Source organism: Hemiscyllium ocellatum, chromosome 32 (genome assembly GCF_020745735.1).
Source record: "Hemiscyllium ocellatum isolate sHemOce1 chromosome 32, sHemOce1.pat.X.cur, whole genome shotgun sequence".
Classification (NCBI taxonomy): Eukaryota; Metazoa; Chordata; class Chondrichthyes; order Orectolobiformes; family Hemiscylliidae; genus Hemiscyllium; species Hemiscyllium ocellatum.
This window is the reverse complement of record NC_083432.1, coordinates 4,333,055-4,353,459: the sequence shown is the minus strand read 5'-3', so window position 1 is coordinate 4,353,459 and position 20,405 is coordinate 4,333,055. Positions and strand designations below refer to the sequence as shown.

The following is a 20,405-nucleotide window of genomic DNA, read 5'->3' as shown; positions in this document are numbered from 1 at the left end:
TATTCGCTCATGGGCCAGCATTTATTGTCTATCCCTATTTGCCCAGAGGGCAGTTGAGAATCAACCACACTGCTGTGGGTCTGGAGTCACGTGTAGGCCAGACCAGGATAAGGCTGGCAGTTTCCTTCCCTAAAGGACATGAATGAACCAGATGGGGTTTTACAACAGTGTTAAAGCATTCTATTCCAGATACTTGTTGTATTAATGTTATACCATCACCATGATGGGATTCAAACCCATGCACCAGAACATTAGCCCAGGGTTTTGGATTACTAATTCCGTGAGATTACCAGAGGGCCACTGCTTCCAGTTCAAACCTGCACTGGCTCCAAGTACAGTATCACTTCAATTTTGAAATGTATATCCTTCTGTTTGAGTTTTTCTGTGGCTTCATCCTTGTCTTTTACTGTAACCATCTTCAATTCTGAACTTATCTGAAATCTCTGCAGTCCTCCAATCTCCGCACTGCTCTCCTTCTGTTGGCCATTCTGTCAGCTTCCTAAATTTCAGTCTTTGGGGACAACACTCCATCTTTCCTCAAGGCGCTGTTGTAATCAACCGCTTTGCATTAAAGCTTTGTTTACTTGTCCTCAGATGTCTTTGACCTTTTTTTTAAGATTAGTTTAGATTCCTTACAGTGTGGAAACAGGCCCTTCAGCCCAACAAGTCCACACCGACCCTCTGAAGAGTAACCCATCCAGACGCATTTCCCTCTGACTAACGCGCTAACACTATGGGCAATTTAGCGTGGCCAATTCACCTGACCCGCACATTTTTGGACTGTGGGAGGAAACCGGAGCACCCGGAGGAAACCCACGCAGACACGGGGAGAATGTGCAAACTCCACACAGACAGTCGCATGAGGCTGGAATTGAACCCAGGTCTCTGGTGTTGTGAGGCAGCAGTGCTAACCACTGAGCCACCATGCTGCCCCTGTGTTAAAGACATTTTACAGATGCCAGTTACATCTGAACGGTGAATATCGATCATTTTTAATGTTACCCAAGGCACACACTGCAAAGGGGATGTAAAACTCAACAGCCAGGTTAGTGCTCCTCTGTACTCCAAATCATTCTGATGTTGCCTCATCTGCTTGGAGTCTTGGTACATTATTAAATTAGCGCTGAAAATGTGTTGCTGGAAAAGTGCAGCAGGTCAGACAGCATCCAAGGAACAGGAGAATCGACGTTTCGGGCATAAGCCCTTCTTCAGGAATGAGGAAAGTGTGTTCAACAGGCTAAGATAAAAGGTAGGGAGGAGGGACTTGGGGGAGGGGCGATGGAGATGCGATAGGTGGAAGGAGGTCAAGGTGAGGGTGATAGGCCGGAGTGGGGTGGGGACAGAGAGGTCAAGAAGAAGATTGCAGGTTAGGAAGGCGGTGCTGAGTTTGAGGGTTGGGACTGAGACAAGGTGGGGGGAGGGGAAATGAGGAAACTGGAGAAATCTGAGTTCATCCCTTGTGGTTGGAGGGTTCCTAGGCGGAAGATGAGGCACTCTTCCTCCAACCGTCGTGTTGCTATGGTCTGGCGATGGAGGAGTCTAAGGACCTGCATGTCCTTGGTGGAGTGGGAGGGGGAGTTGAAGTGTTGAGCCACGGGGTGGTTGGGTTGGTTGGTCCGGGCGTCCCAGATGTGTTCTCTGAAACGTTCCGCAAGTAGGCGGCCTGTCTCCCCAATATAGAGGAGGCCACATCGGGTGCAGCGGATGCAATAGATGATGTGTGTGGACGTGCAGGTGAATTTGTGGTGGATATGGAAGGATCCCTTGGGGCCTTGGAGGGAAGTGAGGGGGGAGGTGTGGGCGCAAATTTTGCATTTCTTGCGGTTGCAGGAGAAGGTGCTGGGAGTGGAGGTTGGGTAGGTGGGGGTGTGGACCTGATGAGGGAGTGGTGTTTTTGGATTAAATTAAATTATTATTAAATTATTAAATTATTATTAAACATTATTAAATTAAAAGTGTGTATGTCGACAAGAGAATGCCCCTTTTAGTGCTGGTGGAACTGGAGTGAACAAAGTACACAGAACACAGCGGTTTGTTTAAAACAGCTTAAGTATATTGTGCATGCTGTTTGGTACATCAATTTCCTCAGTCGGTTTACTTTCTCTGAACACTTCCTATGTGAATCATGCAATGAATGTGTGTGTCTACATAAAAGAAACAATGTGATGTTATGAACTAGATCTTTCTAGAACACAGCAGCATTATTTTTAGAGGTGGCCTCTAGATTTTGTTTTCATGTTACTGCATATTCTTGAGAGAATGTCTTCGCCAATTCTGTCCCTCCCCCTCCGAAGACATTGGCTGTTGGCTAGGGCTTGATTCTCAGTGAGTGCTGGTTACCCTCAAGGATATCTTGTCTGAGCCTTGACAGCAGCAGATGACTTGCTATTTGACTATGTGGAGTTTCACAGTTAAGCCTTACCTTCTGTTCACTCCACTTTGGCAGGAACTCCCTTCCACTGGAAGATAATTACTGACTAAACCTCAGCTCCTTCGCTCAGAGGTCCAATGGATTATAGAATCTCAAATGCCAGTCTGGCTGAGATGACCCACCTTGGCCACTGTAGATCGAACCTGGACCTTTCATTTTCTGTGCTGTTTAACTTTTCATTGGAAGAATTCACGGGGCATCATGGGATCAAATAAATGAACGTTATCACCCCCTCAACTAAGGGGTGTGTGTTGGGGGTGTGGGGGGGGGGGGGGGGGGGGAAGGATTTTAAAAAATTATGGTAAGAAACTCCTTTCAAAGTCTTGTGAGTCCTTACCAAGGTTGGGTGCTATGCTGCCTGTGTTACCCGTTTTAAAATAATCAACAACTGAAGTGATTTATTGAGGTATAATGAGAATGTCAACAAATTAGGGCAAGCCCTGAGTCCATACATATCTTGCACTCATATCTAGGAATTTTTCCTTTCGATTGTTTAAAAGATCTTGATGTTCCACTCAAAACCTGAAGCTCACTTTATAGTAGCTGTCACATAAGGACTGATAGTTTGTAGGAACCCTCCAGACATCAGCAGCTTCAGGTCACCCAAGTATGAGTCTGCTACTTGGCACAATAACCATGCTGGGTTACAAAAACAGGACCAATTCCCTAAAGGGTTGGTAGGGGCCTCAAGAGAATTCTGATGTTGAGTAAAAAGGAGGAAGATAAAACCTTGAGCAGGGTAACGTACCCCTCATTCTAACATATCAGCCATCTTATTCCTTAAGTGTTAACATGGTGCTGCATTTCCACTGCAGTTATATATAATCACCTTCCCACGGCAGTCAGATATGGTCGCATTTTCACTGCAGTTAGATATTGTCGCATTTTCACTGCAGTTATATATAATCACCTTCCCACGGCAGTCAGATATGGTCGCATTTTCACTGCAGTTAGATATTGTCGCATTTTCACTGCAGTTATATATAATCACCTTCCCACTGCAGTCAGATATGGTCGCATTTTCACTGCAGTCAGATATGGTCGCATTTTCACTGCAGTTAGATATTGTCGCATTTTCACTGCAGTTGTATATAATCACCTTCCCATTGCAGTCAGATATGGTCGCATTTTCACTGCAGTTAGATATAGTTGCATTTTCACTGCAATCAGATATGGTCGCATTTTCACTGCAATCAGATATGGTCGCATTTTCACTGCAGTTAAATGTTGTCACATTTTCACTGCAGTTATATATAATCACCTTCCCATTGCAGTCAGATACGGTCGCATTTTCACTGCAGTTATATATAATCACCTTCCCGTTGCAGTCAGATATGGTCGCATTTTCACTGCAGTTAGATATAGTTGCATTTTCACTGCAATCAGATATGGTCGCATTTTCACTGCAATCAGATATGGTCGCATTTTCACTGCAGTTAAATGTTGTCACATTTTCACTGCAGTTATATATAATCACCTTCCCATTGCAGTCAGATACGGTCGCATTTTCACTGCAGTTATATATAATCACCTTCCCGTTGCAGTCAGATATGGTCACATTTTCACTGCAGTTATATATAATCACCTTCCCATTGCAGTCAGATATGGTTGCATTTTCACTGCAGTCAGATATGATCGCATTTTCACTGCAATTAGATATGGTCGCATTTTCACTGCAGTTAGATATGGTCGCATTTTCACTGCAATCAGATATAGTCACATTTTCAATGCAGTCAGATATGGTCGCATTTTCACTGCAGTCAGATATGGTCGCATTTTCACTGCAGTTAGATATTGTCGCATTTTCATTGCAGTTGTATATAATCACCTTCCCATTGTAGTCAGATATGGTCGCATTTTCACTGCAGTTAGATATAGTTGCATTTTCACTGCAATCAGATATGGTCGCATTTTCACTGCAATCAGATATGGTCGCATTTTCACTGCAGTTAAATGTTGTCGCATTTTCACTGCAGTTATATATAATCACCTTCCCATTGCAGTCAGATACGGTCGCATTTTCACTGCAGTTATATATAATCACCTTCCCGTTGCAATCAGATATGGTCGCATTTTCACTGCAGTTAAATGTTGTCGCATTTTCACTGCAGTTATATATAATCACCTTCCCATTGCAGTCAGATACGGTCGCATTTTCACTGCAGTTATATATAATCACCTTCCCGTTGCAGTCAGATATGGTCGCATTTTCACTGCAGTTAGATATAGATTGCATTTTCACTGCAATCAGATATGGTCGCATTTTCACTGCAGTTATATATAATCACCTTCCCATTGCAGTCAGATATGGTTGCATTTTCACTGCAGTCAGATATGATCGCATTTTCACTGCAATTAGATATGGTCGCATTTTCACTGCAGTCAGATATGATCGCATTTTCACTGCAATTAGATATAGTCACATTTTCAATGCAGTCAGATATGGTCGCATTTTCACTGCAGTTAGATGTTGTCGCATTTTCACTGCAGTTATATATAATCACCTTCCCATTGCAGTCAGATATGGTCGCATTTTCACTGCAGTTATATATAATCACCTTCCCATTGCAGTCAGATATGGTTGCATTTTCACTGCAGTCAGATATGATCGCATTTTCACTGCAATTAGATATGGTCGCATTTTCACTGCAGTCAGATATGATCGCATTTTCACTGCAATTAGATATAGTCACATTTTCAATGCAGTCAGATATGGTCGCATTTTCACTGCAGTTAGATGTTGTCGCATTTTCACTGCAGTTATATATAATCACCTTCCCATTGCAGTCAGATACGGTCGCATTTTCACTGCAGTTATATATAATCACCTTCCCACTGCAGTCAGATATGATCGCATTTTCACTGCAATTAGATATGGTCGCATTTTCACTGCAGTTAGATATGGTCGCATTTTCACTGCAGTCAGATATGATCGCATTTTCACTGCAATTAGATATAGTCACATTTTCAATGCAGTCAGATATGGTCGCATTTTCACTGCAGTTAGATGTTGTCGCATTTTCACTGCTGTTATATATAATCACCTTCCCATTGCAGTCAGATACGGTCGCATTTTCACTGCAGTTATATATAATCACCTTCCCACTGCAGTCAGATATGGTCGCATTTTCACTGCAGTTAGATATAGTTGCATTTTCACTGCAATCAGATATGGTCGCATTTTCACTGCAGTTAAATGTTGTCGCATTTTCACTGCAGTTATATATAATCACCTTCCCACTGCAGTCAGATATGGTTGCATTTTCACTGCAATCAGATGTGGTCACATTTCCACTGCAGTCAGATATGGTCACATTTTCACTGCAGTTAGATATGGTCGCATTTTCACTGCAGTCAGATATGATCGCATTTTCACTGCATTAGATATGGTCGCATTTTCACTGCAGTTATATATGGTTGCATTTTCACTGCAGTCAGATATGATCGCATTTTCACTGCAATTAGATATGGTCGCATTTTCACTGCTGTTATATATAATCACCTTCCCATTGCAGTCAGATACGGTCGCATTTTCACTGCAGTTATATATAATCACCTTCCCACTGCAGTCAGATATGGTCGCATTTTCACTGCAGTTAGATATAGTTGCATTTTCACTGCAATCAGATATGGTCGCATTTTCACTGCAGTTAAATGTTGTCGCATTTTCACTGCAGTTATATATAATCACCTTCCCGTTGCAGTCAGATATGGTCGCATTTTCACTGCAGTTAGATATAGTTGCATTTTCACTGCAATCAGATATGGTCGCATTTTCACTGCAATCAGATATGGTCGCATTTTCACTGCAGTTAAATGTTGTCACATTTTCACTGCAGTTATATATAATCACCTTTCCATTGCAGTCAGATACGGTCGCATTTTCACTGCAGTTATATATAATCACCTTCCCGTTGCAGTCAGATATGGTCACATTTTCACTGCAGTTATATATAATCACCTTCCCATTGCAGTCAGATATGGTTGCATTTTCACTGCAGTCAGATATGATCGCATTTTCACTGCAATTAGATATGGTCGCATTTTCACTGCAGTTAGATATGGTCGCATTTTCACTGCAATCAGATATAGTCACATTTTCAATGCAGTCAGATATGGTCGCATTTTCACTGCAGTCAGATATGGTCGCATTTTCACTGCAGTTAGATATTGTCGCATTTTCATTGCAGTTGTATATAATCACCTTCCCATTGTAGTCAGATATGGTCGCATTTTCACTGCAGTTAGATATAGTTGCATTTTCACTGCAATCAGATATGGTCGCATTTTCACTGCAATCAGATATGGTCGCATTTTCACTGCAGTTAAATGTTGTCGCATTTTCACTGCAGTTATATATAATCACCTTCCCATTGCAGTCAGATACGGTCGTATTTTCACTGCAGTTATATATAATCACCTTCCCGTTGCAATCAGATATGGTCGCATTTTCACTGCAGTTAAATGTTGTCGCATTTTCACTGCAGTTATATATAATCACCTTCCCATTGCAGTCAGATACGGTCGCATTTTCACTGCAGTTATATATAATCACCTTCCCACTGCAGTCAGATATGGTCGCATTTTCACTGCAGTTAGATATAGTTGCATTTTCACTGCAATCAGATATGGTCGCATTTTCACTGCAGTTAAATGTTGTCGCATTTTCACTGCAGTTATATATAATCACCTTCCCACTGCAGTCAGATATGGTTGCATTTTCACTGCAATCAGATGTGGTCACATTTCCACTGCAGTCAGATATGGTCACATTTTCACTGCAATCAGATGTGGTCACATTTCCACTGCAGTCAGATATGGTCACATTTTCACTGCAGTTAGATATGGTCGCATTTTCACTGCAGTCAGATATGATCGCATTTTCACTGCATTAGATATGGTCGCATTTTCACTGCAGTTATATATGGTTGCATTTTCACTGCAGTCAGATATGATCGCATTTTCACTGCAATTAGATATGGTCGCATTTTCACTGCAGTTAGATATGATCGCATTTTCACTGCAGTTAGATATGGTCGTACTTTCATTGTAGTTAGATATGGTCGCATTTTCACTGCGATCAGATGTGGTCGCATTTTCACTGCAGTTATATATGGTCGCATTTTCACTGCAATCAGATATGCTCACATTTCCACTGCAGTCATATATGGTCGCATTTTCACTGCAGTTAGATATGCTCACATTTCCACTGCAGTCATATATGGTCGCATTTTCACTGCAGTTAGATATGGTCACATTTTCACTGCAGTCAGATATAATCGCATTTTCACTGCAATCAGATATTGTTGCATTTTCAATGCAGTCAGATACAGTCGCATTTGCATTGCAGTTAGATATGGTCGCATTTTCACCGCAGTTAGATATGGTCGCATTTTCACTGCAGTCAGATATGGTCGCATTTCTACTGCCGTTAGATATGGTCGCTTTTTTTAAAAGCAGCTGGGCTCAGGATTGCAACAACATCCAGAGAAGAAGGATACTATGGAACAGTAGTTTGCTGTCTTGGAATCTCAACAATATAACCTGATACTGATCGAATTTACATTATTTTCACATTCAAAAGTTACAGCAAATTACACAAGCGAACGCTTTAATATATTATTTCACGTCCCTGCATCAAATGTCTAGTCATCACTGAAGTGTTCGAAGTATTAGGACTACCCAACCCAAGAGATTAATTAAACATTCTTACAGCAGATTTACAAATATAAATTGAGTGTTGAATTATTGTTTTGTTTTTGCATAGTGAAAGAACTCTGACCTGATGAGATTCGTTTTTTATTTCAGTTCAAGTTCAGATGTTGATTTGTGCTGTTTATTTCTTAAAAATGTTTTCACGGTGAGGGCAATGACTGCTATAGCCAGGATCAGGGCCAGTACTAGCAGGATCCACTGGCCTGCTTTAGCCTGCTCTGGAGATAAACGTAACCCCAGAAAATCCACTTTGCTTTTTGGAACAGGCACTGGATTTCCCTCAACAGTGGGGGCTGGAGTAGTCGGCGCTGGAGGTTCCACTGAAGAAAGAGCTGAAAAGGAATGTGTGAAAGTTAATTTGTATTCTGATCAGCATAACAATGATATGAATACAGTAAATATTTGAATAGAAGGAGATCATTTGGCCCATTTTCTATCAGAACGTGACTGATCTTTATTGTTCCTTTGATCCTATATTGGTTTACAACCAGAACTCTTATAACGAGTGGGTCAGGTTTGAGTCCCATTCCAGGATTTATGGGTCCAGGCTTGATGTATTTATAACACAGCCTGTAAATCTTTCCAACAAGCAGCTGATCAGAGCAGGACAGTTCCCTGATCATCTGTCCTGCAGCAAGCAATGTCAAACCACTATAAGTATCCGAAGTCCCATGAGCTAACCATTGGAAATGAGGACAAGACATAAGACAAAAAGACAATTCCTATCCCCCTAGCCTTACAAAAATAAATCTAGCCCAGTCTAAAAACTGTCACTCAATCGCTGAAATGATTTTTAGGTTCTGAGTGAAAAAGAACACTGTCTTAATAAAAGCAAATTACTGCCGATGCTGGGATCTGAAACCAAAAGAGAAAATGCTGGAAAATTTCAGCAGGTCTCGCAGCATCTGTAAGGAGAGAAAAGAGCTGACATTTCGAGTTTAACTGACCCTTTGTCAAAGCTTAAAAAAAAATGGGAGAAATAGGGAGGTATTTATACGAGGCTGAGAGTCGTGGCTCCAGAAGCAAAGGTAGCAATAAAGAGGTGATAATAACAGTACATAGAGAGATTATTAGGAGCTGTGAGTGACCAAGGCTGAAGCCAGGGCTATGTGACAAAATACATGGGGGGGGGGGGGGGGGGGGGGGGGGGGGGGGGGAGGGGGGAGGGGTGAAGCAGAGGCAAAATGGAAAACAGCAGAGAAGGGTAGCAAAGGGGGAAGAGGAGAGGAAAAAAGTGATTAGAGAGTGGGGAGCGAGAGAGAGAGAGAGACAATCAAGAACAGTGAAAAAAAAATGTTAAAAATAAATGCCAGGAGGGGGCACGAGAAAGGCTCGGCAGAACGGATTAGGGAGAACACAAAGGTATTTTACACTTATGTGAGGAATAAGAGGCTGGTCAAAGAAAGAGTAGGGCCGATCAGGGATAGCATAGGGAATTTATGTGTGGAGTCTGAGGAGAAAGGAAAGCCCTAAATGAGTTTTTTGCTTCTGTCTTTACGAAAGAAATGAACTTTGTTGTGAATGAAACCTTTGAAGAGCAGGCGTGCATGCTGGAATGGATAGAGATAGAGGAAGCTGATGTGCTGAAAGTTTTGTCAAACATTAAGATTGACAAGTCGCCAGGCCCGGACCAGATTTGTCCTCGGCTGCTTTGGGAAACGAGAAATGTAATTGCTTCGCCACTTGCGAAGATCTTTTCATCCTCGCTCTCCACTGGAGTCATACCTGAGGACTGGAGAGAGGCAAATGTAATTCCTCTCTTCAAGAAAGGAAATAGGGAAATCCCCGGCAATTACAGACCTGTAAGTTTCACGTCTGTCATCTGCAAGGTGTTAGAAAGGATTCTGAGGGATAGGATTTATGACCATCTGGGAGAGCATGGCTTGATTAAATGCAGTCAGCACGGCTTTGTGAGGGACAGGTCATGCCTCACAAACCTTATCGGGTTCTTTGAGGATGTGACTAGAAAAGTTGATGAGGGTCGAGCTGTGGATGTGATGTATGTGGACTTCAGCAAGGCATTTGATAAGGTTCCCCATGGTAGGCTCATTCAGAAGGTCAGGAGGATGGGATACAGGGGAACTTAGCTGTCTGGATACAGAATTGGCTGGCCAACAGAAGACAGCGAGTGGTAGTAGAAGGAAAATATTCTGCCTGGAAGTCTGTGGTGAGTGGTGTTCCACAGGGCTCTGTCCTTGGGCCTCTACTGTTTGTAATTTTTATTAATGATTTGGATGAGGGGATTGAAGGATGGATCAGCAAGTTTGCAGATGACGCAAAGGTTGGAGGTGTGGTTGACAGTATAGAGGCTGTTGTAGGCTGCAGCGGGACATTGACAGGATGCAGAGATGGGCTGAGAGGTGGCAGATGGAGTTCAACCTGGATAAATGTGAGGTGATGCATTTTGGAAGGTCGAATTTGAAAGCTGAGTACAGGATTAAACTTAGGATTCTTGGCAGTGTGGAGGAACAGAGGGATCTTGGTGTGCAGGTACATAGATCCCTTAAAATGGCCACCCAAGTGGACAAAGTTGTCAAGAAAGCATATGGTGTTTTGGCTTTCATTAACAGGGGGATTGAGTTTAACAGTCATGAGACCTTGTTGCAGCTCTATAAAACTTTGGTTAGACTGCACATGGAATACTGCGTCCAGTTCTGGTCGCCCTATTATAGGAAAGATGTGGATGCTTTGGAGAGGTTCAGAGGAGGTTTACCAGGATGCTGCCTGGAGGGCTTATCTTATGAAGAGAGGTTGACTGAGCTTGGACTTTTTTCATTGGAGAAAAGGAGGAGGAGAGGGGACCTAATTGAGGTATACAAGATAATGAGAGGCATAGATAGAGTCGATAGCCAAAGACTATTTCCCAGGGCAGAAATGACTGACACAAGGGGTCATAGTTTTAAGCTGGTTGGAGGAAAGTATAGAGGGGATGTCAGAGGCGGGTTCTTTACACAGAGAGTTGAGAGAGCATGGAATGTGTTGCCAGCAGCAGTTGTAGGAGCAGGGTCATTGGGGACATTTAAGAGACTCCTGGACATGCATATGGTCACAGAAATGTGAGGGTGCATCCATGAGGATCAGTGGTCGGCACAACATCGTGGGCTGAAGGGCCTGTTCTGTGCTGTACTGTTCGATGTCCTATGAAATAAAATCATCTGAAGTTGTTGAATTCAGTGTTGAGTCCGGCAGGCTGTAACGGGCCTAGTTGGAAGATGAGATGCTGTTCCCCCAGTTTGCATTGAGCTTCTCTGGAACATTGCCAAGGTCAGACATGTGGGTATGGGAGCAGGATTGGGTGTTGAAGTGGCAAGCCATAGGAAGGTTCGGGACCTGATTGCGTACAGACTGAAGGTGCTCAGTAAAACGATCACCCAGTCGGTGTTGAGTTAGAGAATCCCATCACCCTTTGGGTGGAAGACCTTTTCCTCATATCTCCTCTAAACCTTTTGCTTCTTGTATTTAATTTCTGTCCCTGGTCATGGAGCACTCCATCAAGGGATAATGTTCCTTCCTCTCTACCCTCTCTCTGCCCCTCATCATTTTATCCATCTCAATCATGTCCTCTCTCTGTTTTCTCTGCTTTAAGGAAAACAACCCAGTCTGTCTATCCCTCTTCAGAACTGAAACTCTCCAGCCCAGGCAACATCCTGGCAAATCTCCTCTGCACCCTCTCCAGTGTTATCACATCCTCCGATAATTTGGATTCCAGAACTGCTCACAGTAGTCCAGCTGTGGCCTAACTAGCATTTTGTACAGTTCCAGCATTACTTCCTTGCTCTTAAACTCTATGCCCTGCCTAATCAAGGCAACTATACCATATGCCTTCTTCACCATTTTATCCACCTGCCCCCGCTACCTGAAGAGACCAGTGTCCATACATATCAAGGCCCCTCTGACCCTTATTGCACCCAAATTCCCTGTCTTGTTTGTGTGGGTGGCATGGTGGCACAGTGGTTAGCACTGCTGCCTCATAGCGCCAGAGACCTGGGTTCAATTCCCTCCTCAGGCGACTCTCTGTGTGGAGTTTGCACGTCCTCCCCGTGACTGCGTGGGTTTCCTCCGGGTGCTCCGGTTTCCTCCCACAGTCCAAAAACATGCAGGTCAGGTGAATTGGCCATGCTAAATTGCCCATAGTGTTAGGTGAAGGGTAAATGTAGGGGAATGGGCCTGGGTTGGTGCGGACTTGTTGGGCCGAAGGGCCTGTTTCCACACTGTAAGCAATCTAATCTTGAATACATTGCCCCACATTTATCCGATTGAAATATATTTCCCATTGACCAACCCAACATCCGAAACATCGATTCTCCTGCTCCTCGGATGCTGCCTGACCTGCTGTACTTTTCCAGCGCCACACTCTTGACTCTACGTCCTCTCATAGTCCAAGGCTATCTTCCTCACTATTTACCATCCCACCAATTTTTATATTGTCTGTGAACTTACAGATTAAACCTCTGACGCTCAAGTATAAATCGTTTATATCGAGGAACCTCAATTATCCGAATATCAATTATCTGAATTTCGGATTAATCAAAGGAGATCTCAAGGTCCCAACAGAAACATTACATGAAGGAGGTGTTTCCAATACTGATCACTTCTTTTGTTTACACTGATTAAAAATGAACCCAGCTTCCTGAAACCTGGACATTGATGGGAGTGCAGGCACGGTCCCCAGATGACTGACTGCCCGCTCTCTCTCTCTCTAGGGTGTACCCTGAATCCCCCTTCCCCAGATAATCTCTCCAATGTTGTCCTGTACAGGGCAAAGGTGGAACTTGTAAAAACATTGCAGTAAAAATGTGTGTGTGTGCCTGTGCGTGTGCGTCTGTGTGCCTGTGCGTGTGCGTCTGTGTCTGTGTGCGTGTGCATCTGTGTGTGTGCATCTGTGCCTGTGCGTGTGCGTCTGTCCGTGTGCGTGCTATTTGGAGACTCACCCGCCAAAGGCAACAGTAGTCTTACTGTTGGTGTCCAGTCTGGCTGCATTGGAGGGAGGGGAGAATGGGGAGGGCGGGGGGATGCACTGGGGCGGTGCAGACAGGATGGATGGGGAGGGGTGCAGATAGGAGGGTGCGGATGGGGTATCGGCCAGGGGCTGGGGTTGGACAGGTTTGGAGAAGTGGGCAGGGGTGGGGTTAGATTGGTTGTGGCTGTACAGAACATTGGTTAGGCCACTGTTGGAATATTGCATGCAATAATGGTCTCCTTCCGTGAAAGGGTTCTGGAAAGATTTACAAGGATGTTGCCAGGATTGGAGCGTTTGAGCTATAGGGAGAGGCTGAACAGGCTGGGGCTGTTTTCCCTGGAGCTTCAGAGGCTGAGGTGTGACTTTATAGCGGTTTACAAAATCACGAGGGGCATGGATAGGATAAATAGATTAGATTAGATTAGATTACTTACAGTGTGGAAACAGGCCTTTCGGCCCAACAAGTCCACACCAACCCGCCGAAGCGCAACCCACCCATACCGCTCCATTTACCCCTTACCCAACACTACGGGCAATTTAGCATGGCCAATTCACCTGACCCGCACATCTTTGGACTGTGGGAGGAAACCGGAGCACCCGGAGGAAACCCATGCAGACACGGGAATAGACAAAGTATTTTCCCTGGCGTGGGGGAGTCCAGAACTAGAGGCCATAGGTTTAGAGTGAGAGGGGAAAGGACCTAAGGGGCAACTTTTTCATGCAGAGGGTGGTGCGTGTGTGGAACGAGTTGCCAGAGGAAGTGGTGGAGGCTGGTACAATTACAGCATTTAAAAAGCATCTGGATGGGTATATGGATAGGATGAGTTTAGAGGGATATGGGTCGGGTGCTGGCAAATGGGACTAGATTAGTTTTGGATATCTGGTTGGCATGGATGTGTTGGACCGAAGGGTCTGTTTCCATGCTGTACATCTCTATGACTCTATGACTCTAATCACTGCTGCTCAGACTAAACATATGAATCCTTTCCCTGGTCATTATTCCATATGTTAGCAGTGTCAATCTAATCACATCCAAAACAGTCAGTGGTAACAGACTTAGTGACTTCAAAGGAGCAATTGTTGGTGATAATTTACTGTTATCCGTATCATCAGCTGCATAGGGACAGAGAAGGAGAAGGAGACCATTTGACCTGTCAAAAGCCGTCAGTTCAATGATGACTGATCCATGGAGACTCATAGAGATGTACAGCACAGAAACATACCCTTCAGATCAACTCATCCGTGCTGACCAGATATCTTAACCTAATTTAGTCCCCTTGGCCCATCTCCTTCTAAACCCTTCCTCTTCATATACCCATCCAGATGCCTTTTAAATGTTGTAATTGTACCAGCCTCCACCACCAGCTCATTCCATACACACACACCACCCTCTGGGTCTTAATTCCATTAACCTGGTTTGACTCATTAATGCTTTAAATCTGACAAAAATATCTAAATCTCAGTTTTGAAATCTTTTGGGGGACAAGTTTTAGATTTCCACCACCCTTTGAGTGAAGACATGCCGCCCAACAGCACACCTGAACGAACCAGCTTGGATATTAAAGGATGGCTATATTTACCTGGAGATAATGTTGTACTGACCTGGAGTCCAGTCATAATCGGGCCACCCGAGGGTCTCCTGTTGCTTCTTATTCTCTTCAGTGAGCCATTCTGTCAGCGGCTGGAAGTATTTGAGGAGGGAAGAAGCAGACATTCTGGAGTTCCCTGTGATCATCTTCATTGCTTCAGGCCACGGCTTGCTACTCCCCAGTTTCATGGCATCCCTGAGATGGAAGTGACAACAACAACTTCTGTTTGCATTGTGCCTTCCATATATTAAAACATTCCGAGTTGCTCGACAGGAGCACTATGATGCAAATTTAGACACTAAGCCACAAAAAGGGATATTATGGCAGATGGTCTAAAGGTAGGAGCATCTTAAAGCAGGAGGAAGAGAGAGAGGTGGATTCTCCATTAATATAAAAGTAACTTACCATAGATAGTATTATTTGGGATAGACCTGACATGGAAGGTCAGTTGTAAAGATTAAGTGTATTCAAAACATATCCAATGGAACATGCTGCCCAAGTTGACTTTATAATATTCAAATTGATATATTTTACAAAATACTTTTACAAATGTAACAAATAGAGTATATTTTTGAAAAAAAATGTTTTGGGAGAAGGGTAGATGTTGAATGAATGATCTGTGCCTTGAGCAATGTGGTTCCTCACTTCCTCCAGGATGTAATGTGGTAACTGAATGAGAAGGCCAATTATAAATATTATAGATTCATATCCACTGCTTTCACTTAATGATAACGTATCTGAATGCAATTCAAGATGCTGACTATGATGATCTGTTTCACCTTGTCCAGAACAATAATCCCAAAGGATACAGAGTCTTCCTAAAGTGGGAATATTCAAACACATGATTTTTTTTGAGTGGATGTGGGGTGCAGGAAAGATCTGGTGAGTCCACCCTGGTAGGTGAATTATCCCCGTTAACATCACAACAGTCAGGAATGTCATGGATCAGAGACAAGATTTTAATCTTTTTCTAATTTTAACTCCTTATCCAAACCATTCCTGCTTGTTTCTTGGGGCAGGGCCAGGGGAGCTTAAAATATCAAGGCTATTACATCAGAGACTGAATGATCAATTGATAGAACATATTCCCTTCACTGGAAGTAGCAGCAGTTTGTTCAAAAATAGATAGAATTCCTCCAGAAGATCACATTTTGGGATAAAGTAAGTGAGTTATTTGGGACAGGACGTGTACAGAGCGCAGGGTTTTGTGGAAGAAAGAGGAAGGAATTCCCCAAATTCTCTATCTCGGCTTTCCTCCGAGACATTTTACATCACTGAAAGAGGCCACTGGCTGTGCCAACTCAAAACTGAGCTCTTCAGCCCAACCCAGTATTTAGAATAGAACTCTTACAGTGTGGAAGTAGGCCATTCGTCCCATCAAGTCCATCCCCACCCTCTTAACAGCAGCCCATCCAGACCCACACCCTTACCCTGTATTTCCCATGGTTAATCCACTCAATCTGTACAGCTTTGTACTGTAGGAGGAGACTGGAGCACTTGGAGGAAACCCATACAGACACAGGAAGACTGTGCAAACTCCACACAGAGAGTCACCCAAGGGTGGAATCAAACCTGGGCCTCAAGCGCTGTGAGGCAGCAGAGCTAACCACTGAGTCACCGTGCCACCCAAATTTTATCCATTGAGTTTTTGGGAAGACACATACAATAAGAATCATTCCCATAAAAAGAACAAAGAGCAATGCAGCACAGGAACAGGCCCTTCGGCCCTCCCAGCCTGTCCCAACACATTTTTCCTTTCCATAATAAAACTGTCTCCACTTACAGCATCCGTATCCTTCTATTCCTTTCCTGTTGATGTATTCATCCAGGTGCTGCTATTGTGTCTGCTTCCACCACCTCCTCTGACAGCGCGTTCCAGACACACACCATCCTTTGTGTGAAAACGTTGCCTTGCATATATCTTTTAAACTCCCCCCATCCCCTTGCACCTTGAACCTGTATCCCCTAGCAATGACCCTTCAACTCTGGAAACAAACCTCATATTTTCCACTCTATCCATGCAATTCACAATCTTGTAAACTTCTATCAGGTCGCCCCTCAACCTCCTGCGTTCCAGTGAAAACAAACCCAGTCTATCCAACCTTTCTTCATAACTAAAATCCCCCATACCAGGCACAATTCTGGTAAACCTTTTCTGTACCCTCTCCAAAGCATTTACATCCTTCTGGTAGTGTGGTGACCAGAACTTACACCATATTCCAAGTGTGCCCTAACTAAAGATATATAAAGCTGCAATGTAACTTGTTTATCCATGTACCCAATGCCCCTTCCAGTGAAGGCAAGCATGCCATAGGCCTTTTTTACTACCTCACCTTCCAACACCATTTTCAGCGATCTGTGGACCTGCGCACCCAGATCCCTCTGCATATAATATTCCTAAGGGATCTGCCTTGACCTTCCAGAGTGCATCACCTCAAATTTGTCCAGACTAAACTCCACCTGCCATATTTCTGTCCACATCTCTGATCTACATCCTGCCGTATCCTCTGACAATCCTCCTCACTATCCGCAACTCCACCAATCTTTATATCATCTTAGCAAACTTACTAATGAGACCAGCTGAAAATGTGTTGCTGGTTAAAGCACAGCAGATTAGGCAGCATCCAAGGAACAGGAAATTTGACGTTTCGGGCATAAGCCCTTCATCAGGAATGGAGGAAGAGAGCTTCTTCAAGGAAGGCATCCTTGCAAGAGGATTCGCAGTAGGTTAAAACCTTCGGGTAAAAAATGAGGTCTGCAGATGCTGGAGATCACAGCTGAAAATGTGTTGCTGGTTAAAGCACAGCAGGTTAGGCAGCATCCAAGGAACAGGAAATTCGACGTTTCGGGCATAAGCCTGATGAAGGGCTTATGCCCGAAACGTTGAATTTCCTATTCCTTGGATGCTGCCTAACCTGCTGTGCTTTAACCAGCAACACATTTTCAGCTGTGATCTCCAGCATCTGCAGACCTCATTTTTTACCCTTACTAATGAGACCAGCCATGTTTTCCTCCAAATCATTGATGTAGACCATGAACAGCAGAGGTCCCAGCACTGATCCCTGGGGAACATTACCTGATGTTCCATTTGTAAAGCATCCTTCCACCACTACCCTCGGTCTCCTATGACTGAACCAATTCTGTATCCACCTTGCCAGCTCACCCCTGATACCATGTGACTTCACCTTTTGTACCAGTCTGCCATGAGGGACCTTTGATGTGGAGGTGCTGGTGTTTTACTGGTGTGGACAAACATAAAAATCACACAACATCAGGCTATAGTCCAACAGGTTTATTTGGAAGTACAAGTTTTTGGAATGCTGCTCCTTCATCAGGGAGCTGTGGGGCAGGATCATAGCACACAGAATTTATAGTAAAAGATCAAAGTATCATACAACTGATGTGATGTATTGAACAAACCTAGATTGCTGTTAAGTCTTTAATCACTTAGAATGGGCAGCAATCCTTTCTCTTGCTTCCTGCAGTAACCTTGGGTACATATCGTCTGGCCCAGGAGATTTGTCTCTCCTTACGTTTTTCAAAATTTCCAGCACATCCTCCTTCTTAACATCGATCTGTTTAAGTGTATCAATCCATTTCACACTGTCCTCAGAAATGACAAAGTTCCTGTCACTAGTGAATGCTGAATCAAAATATTTATTAAGGACCTGCCCTACCTCCTCCGACTCCAGGCACAAGTTCCCACACCATCAACCACCTTTCTGTCATCAATCATCTTCATCACCTCCTCAAAAATCTCAATCAAGTTAGTGAAGCATAACCTCCACCACACAAAACCACCCTGTCCATCGCTAATAGGCCGATTACTACCTAAATGGAATCAATTTAGGTAAAGGGGCAGTACAGAGAGACTGGGTGTTCTTGTACACCAGCCAATGAAGGCAAGCATGCAGGTACAGCAGGTAGTGAAGAAGGCTAATAGCATACTGGCATTCATAACAAGAGGGATTGAGTATAGAAGCAAAGAAGTTCTTCTGCAGCTGTACAGGGCCCTGGTGAGACCACACCTGGAGTATTGTGTGCAGTTCTGGTCTCCAAATTTGAGGAAAGACATTCTGGCTATTGAGGGAGTGCAGCATAATTCCTGGAATGGCAGGACTACCTTGTGCTGAAAGGTTGGAGCAACTGGGCTTGTATACCCTTGAGGAGAAAGTGAGGTCTGCAGTTGCTAGAGATCAGAGCTGAAAATGTGTTGCTGGAAAAGCGCAGCAGGTCAGGCAGCATCCAAGGAGCGGGAGAATTGACGTTTCAGGCATAAGCCCTTCTTCAGGAATGAGGAGAGTGTGCCAAGCAGGCTAAAATAAAAGGTAGAGAGGAGGGACTTGGGGGAGGGGCGTTGGAAATGCGATAGGTGGAAGGAGGTTAAGGTGAGGGTGATAGGCCAGAGTGGGGGTGGGGGCGGAGAGGTCAGGAAGAAGATTGCAGGTTAGGAATGTGCAATTCTCCCTATGTTTGTGTGGGTTTGCTCCGGTTTCCTCCCACAGTCCAAAAATGTGCAGGTTAGGTGAATTGGCCATGCTAAATTGCCCATAGTGTTAGATGAAGGGGGGTGGGTTGTGCTTCGGTGGGTCGGTGTGGGCTTGATGGGCTGAAGGGTCTGTTTCCACACTGTGTAAGTAATCTAATCTACAAAACTTTTTCATGGTCTCTTTTCTTTCCTTAATTATTGACTTTCTCTTAATGTAACTGAAAACATTTCTGGGTTCACCTGACCTTTGCTTGTCGATACTCTGTCTTGTCCTCTCTTTTCTACCCTCATTTCCTTTCTAGTTTCAATCCCGCACTTTTTATATTCTCCCCACTTTTCTGTAAAGTGTCACTTCCGGTTCCATTGTAGATTCACTGACAGGGATTGAGGAATGTAATAAGTCAATAAGTCCTTTATGGCGATATTATATCAGAATGATAGAAGGTGAACTTTGGCCATGTTTCCTTGAGTATTTCCTCTTTGTTCTGAGTGTTCTGTTTGAGGTTTAGGGCAGCTAGTTAGAATTCTTCCGAGTTACAAAGGAACTGTAATAGTTCTTACCCGATGAGTTTTCCTGCAGCTTGTGACTTGTAGATATCACATTTGTACAGAGGTTCTGTTTCACCAGCTGCTTTACAAAGGCTCTCGTGAAACTGGAACTGGATGATGAAGCTCACAAAATACCTGAGAAGAGTAAAGCACAGAATTCGAGCTCAAAGGTGGCATTTACATTGACTAATTCAGGAATTAGGGTTCTGCTGGATGTTCATCGATCTGAAACTCTGTTTCTCTCTGCTAGATCTGTCATCATTTCCAATATTTTATTTCTAATTTTGGATAGCCAGCACAAACAGTGTTGAAACATAATACTGCTGTGTTTGCTTACACATTGTAAAGCATTGCAACTGAGTGAAGGTAACGGTGCCATTCACTGAGTGAGACACGAGAGCGAGAATGATCTCAAGATTGAGATCCACCAAGTGTCAATTATTTTATGTAACCCTTCTCTGATCGCCTCTGCCAAACTGGCCCATCTAATGCTCTGGCAATCATAGAATCATAAGATACAGAAAAGGCCCTTTGGCCCATCAATCTGTACTGCTAAAAGTACCTTCAATCTATACTAGACCCACTATCCACAGTCTCGAATGTTATCCCCTTCCCTGGCTCTCTTGTTACCCAGAGCTGACTGTGAAAAGAGAGACTTTTCTCAGATCAATC

General features: G+C 43.7%; 1 protein-coding gene across 1 annotated transcript in view; it reads right to left on the bottom strand.

The window, feature by feature from the left end:
* Nucleotides 1-5,719: 5,719 nt before the first annotated feature.
* ace (angiotensin I converting enzyme (peptidyl-dipeptidase A) 1) overlaps nucleotides 5,720-20,405 on the bottom strand; it is a 162,640-nt gene continuing 147,954 nt past the window's right edge. The window contains exons 23-25 of the mRNA XM_060848532.1: nucleotides 19,746-19,868; nucleotides 14,709-14,890; nucleotides 5,720-8,478 (exon numbers count right to left, since the gene is read on the bottom strand). Coding sequence (XP_060704515.1) covers nucleotides 8,231-8,478; nucleotides 14,709-14,890; nucleotides 19,746-19,868 — 553 coding nt within the window. The 3' untranslated portion in view covers nucleotides 5,720-8,230. The remainder of the gene's footprint in view (nucleotides 8,479-14,708; nucleotides 14,891-19,745; nucleotides 19,869-20,405) is intronic.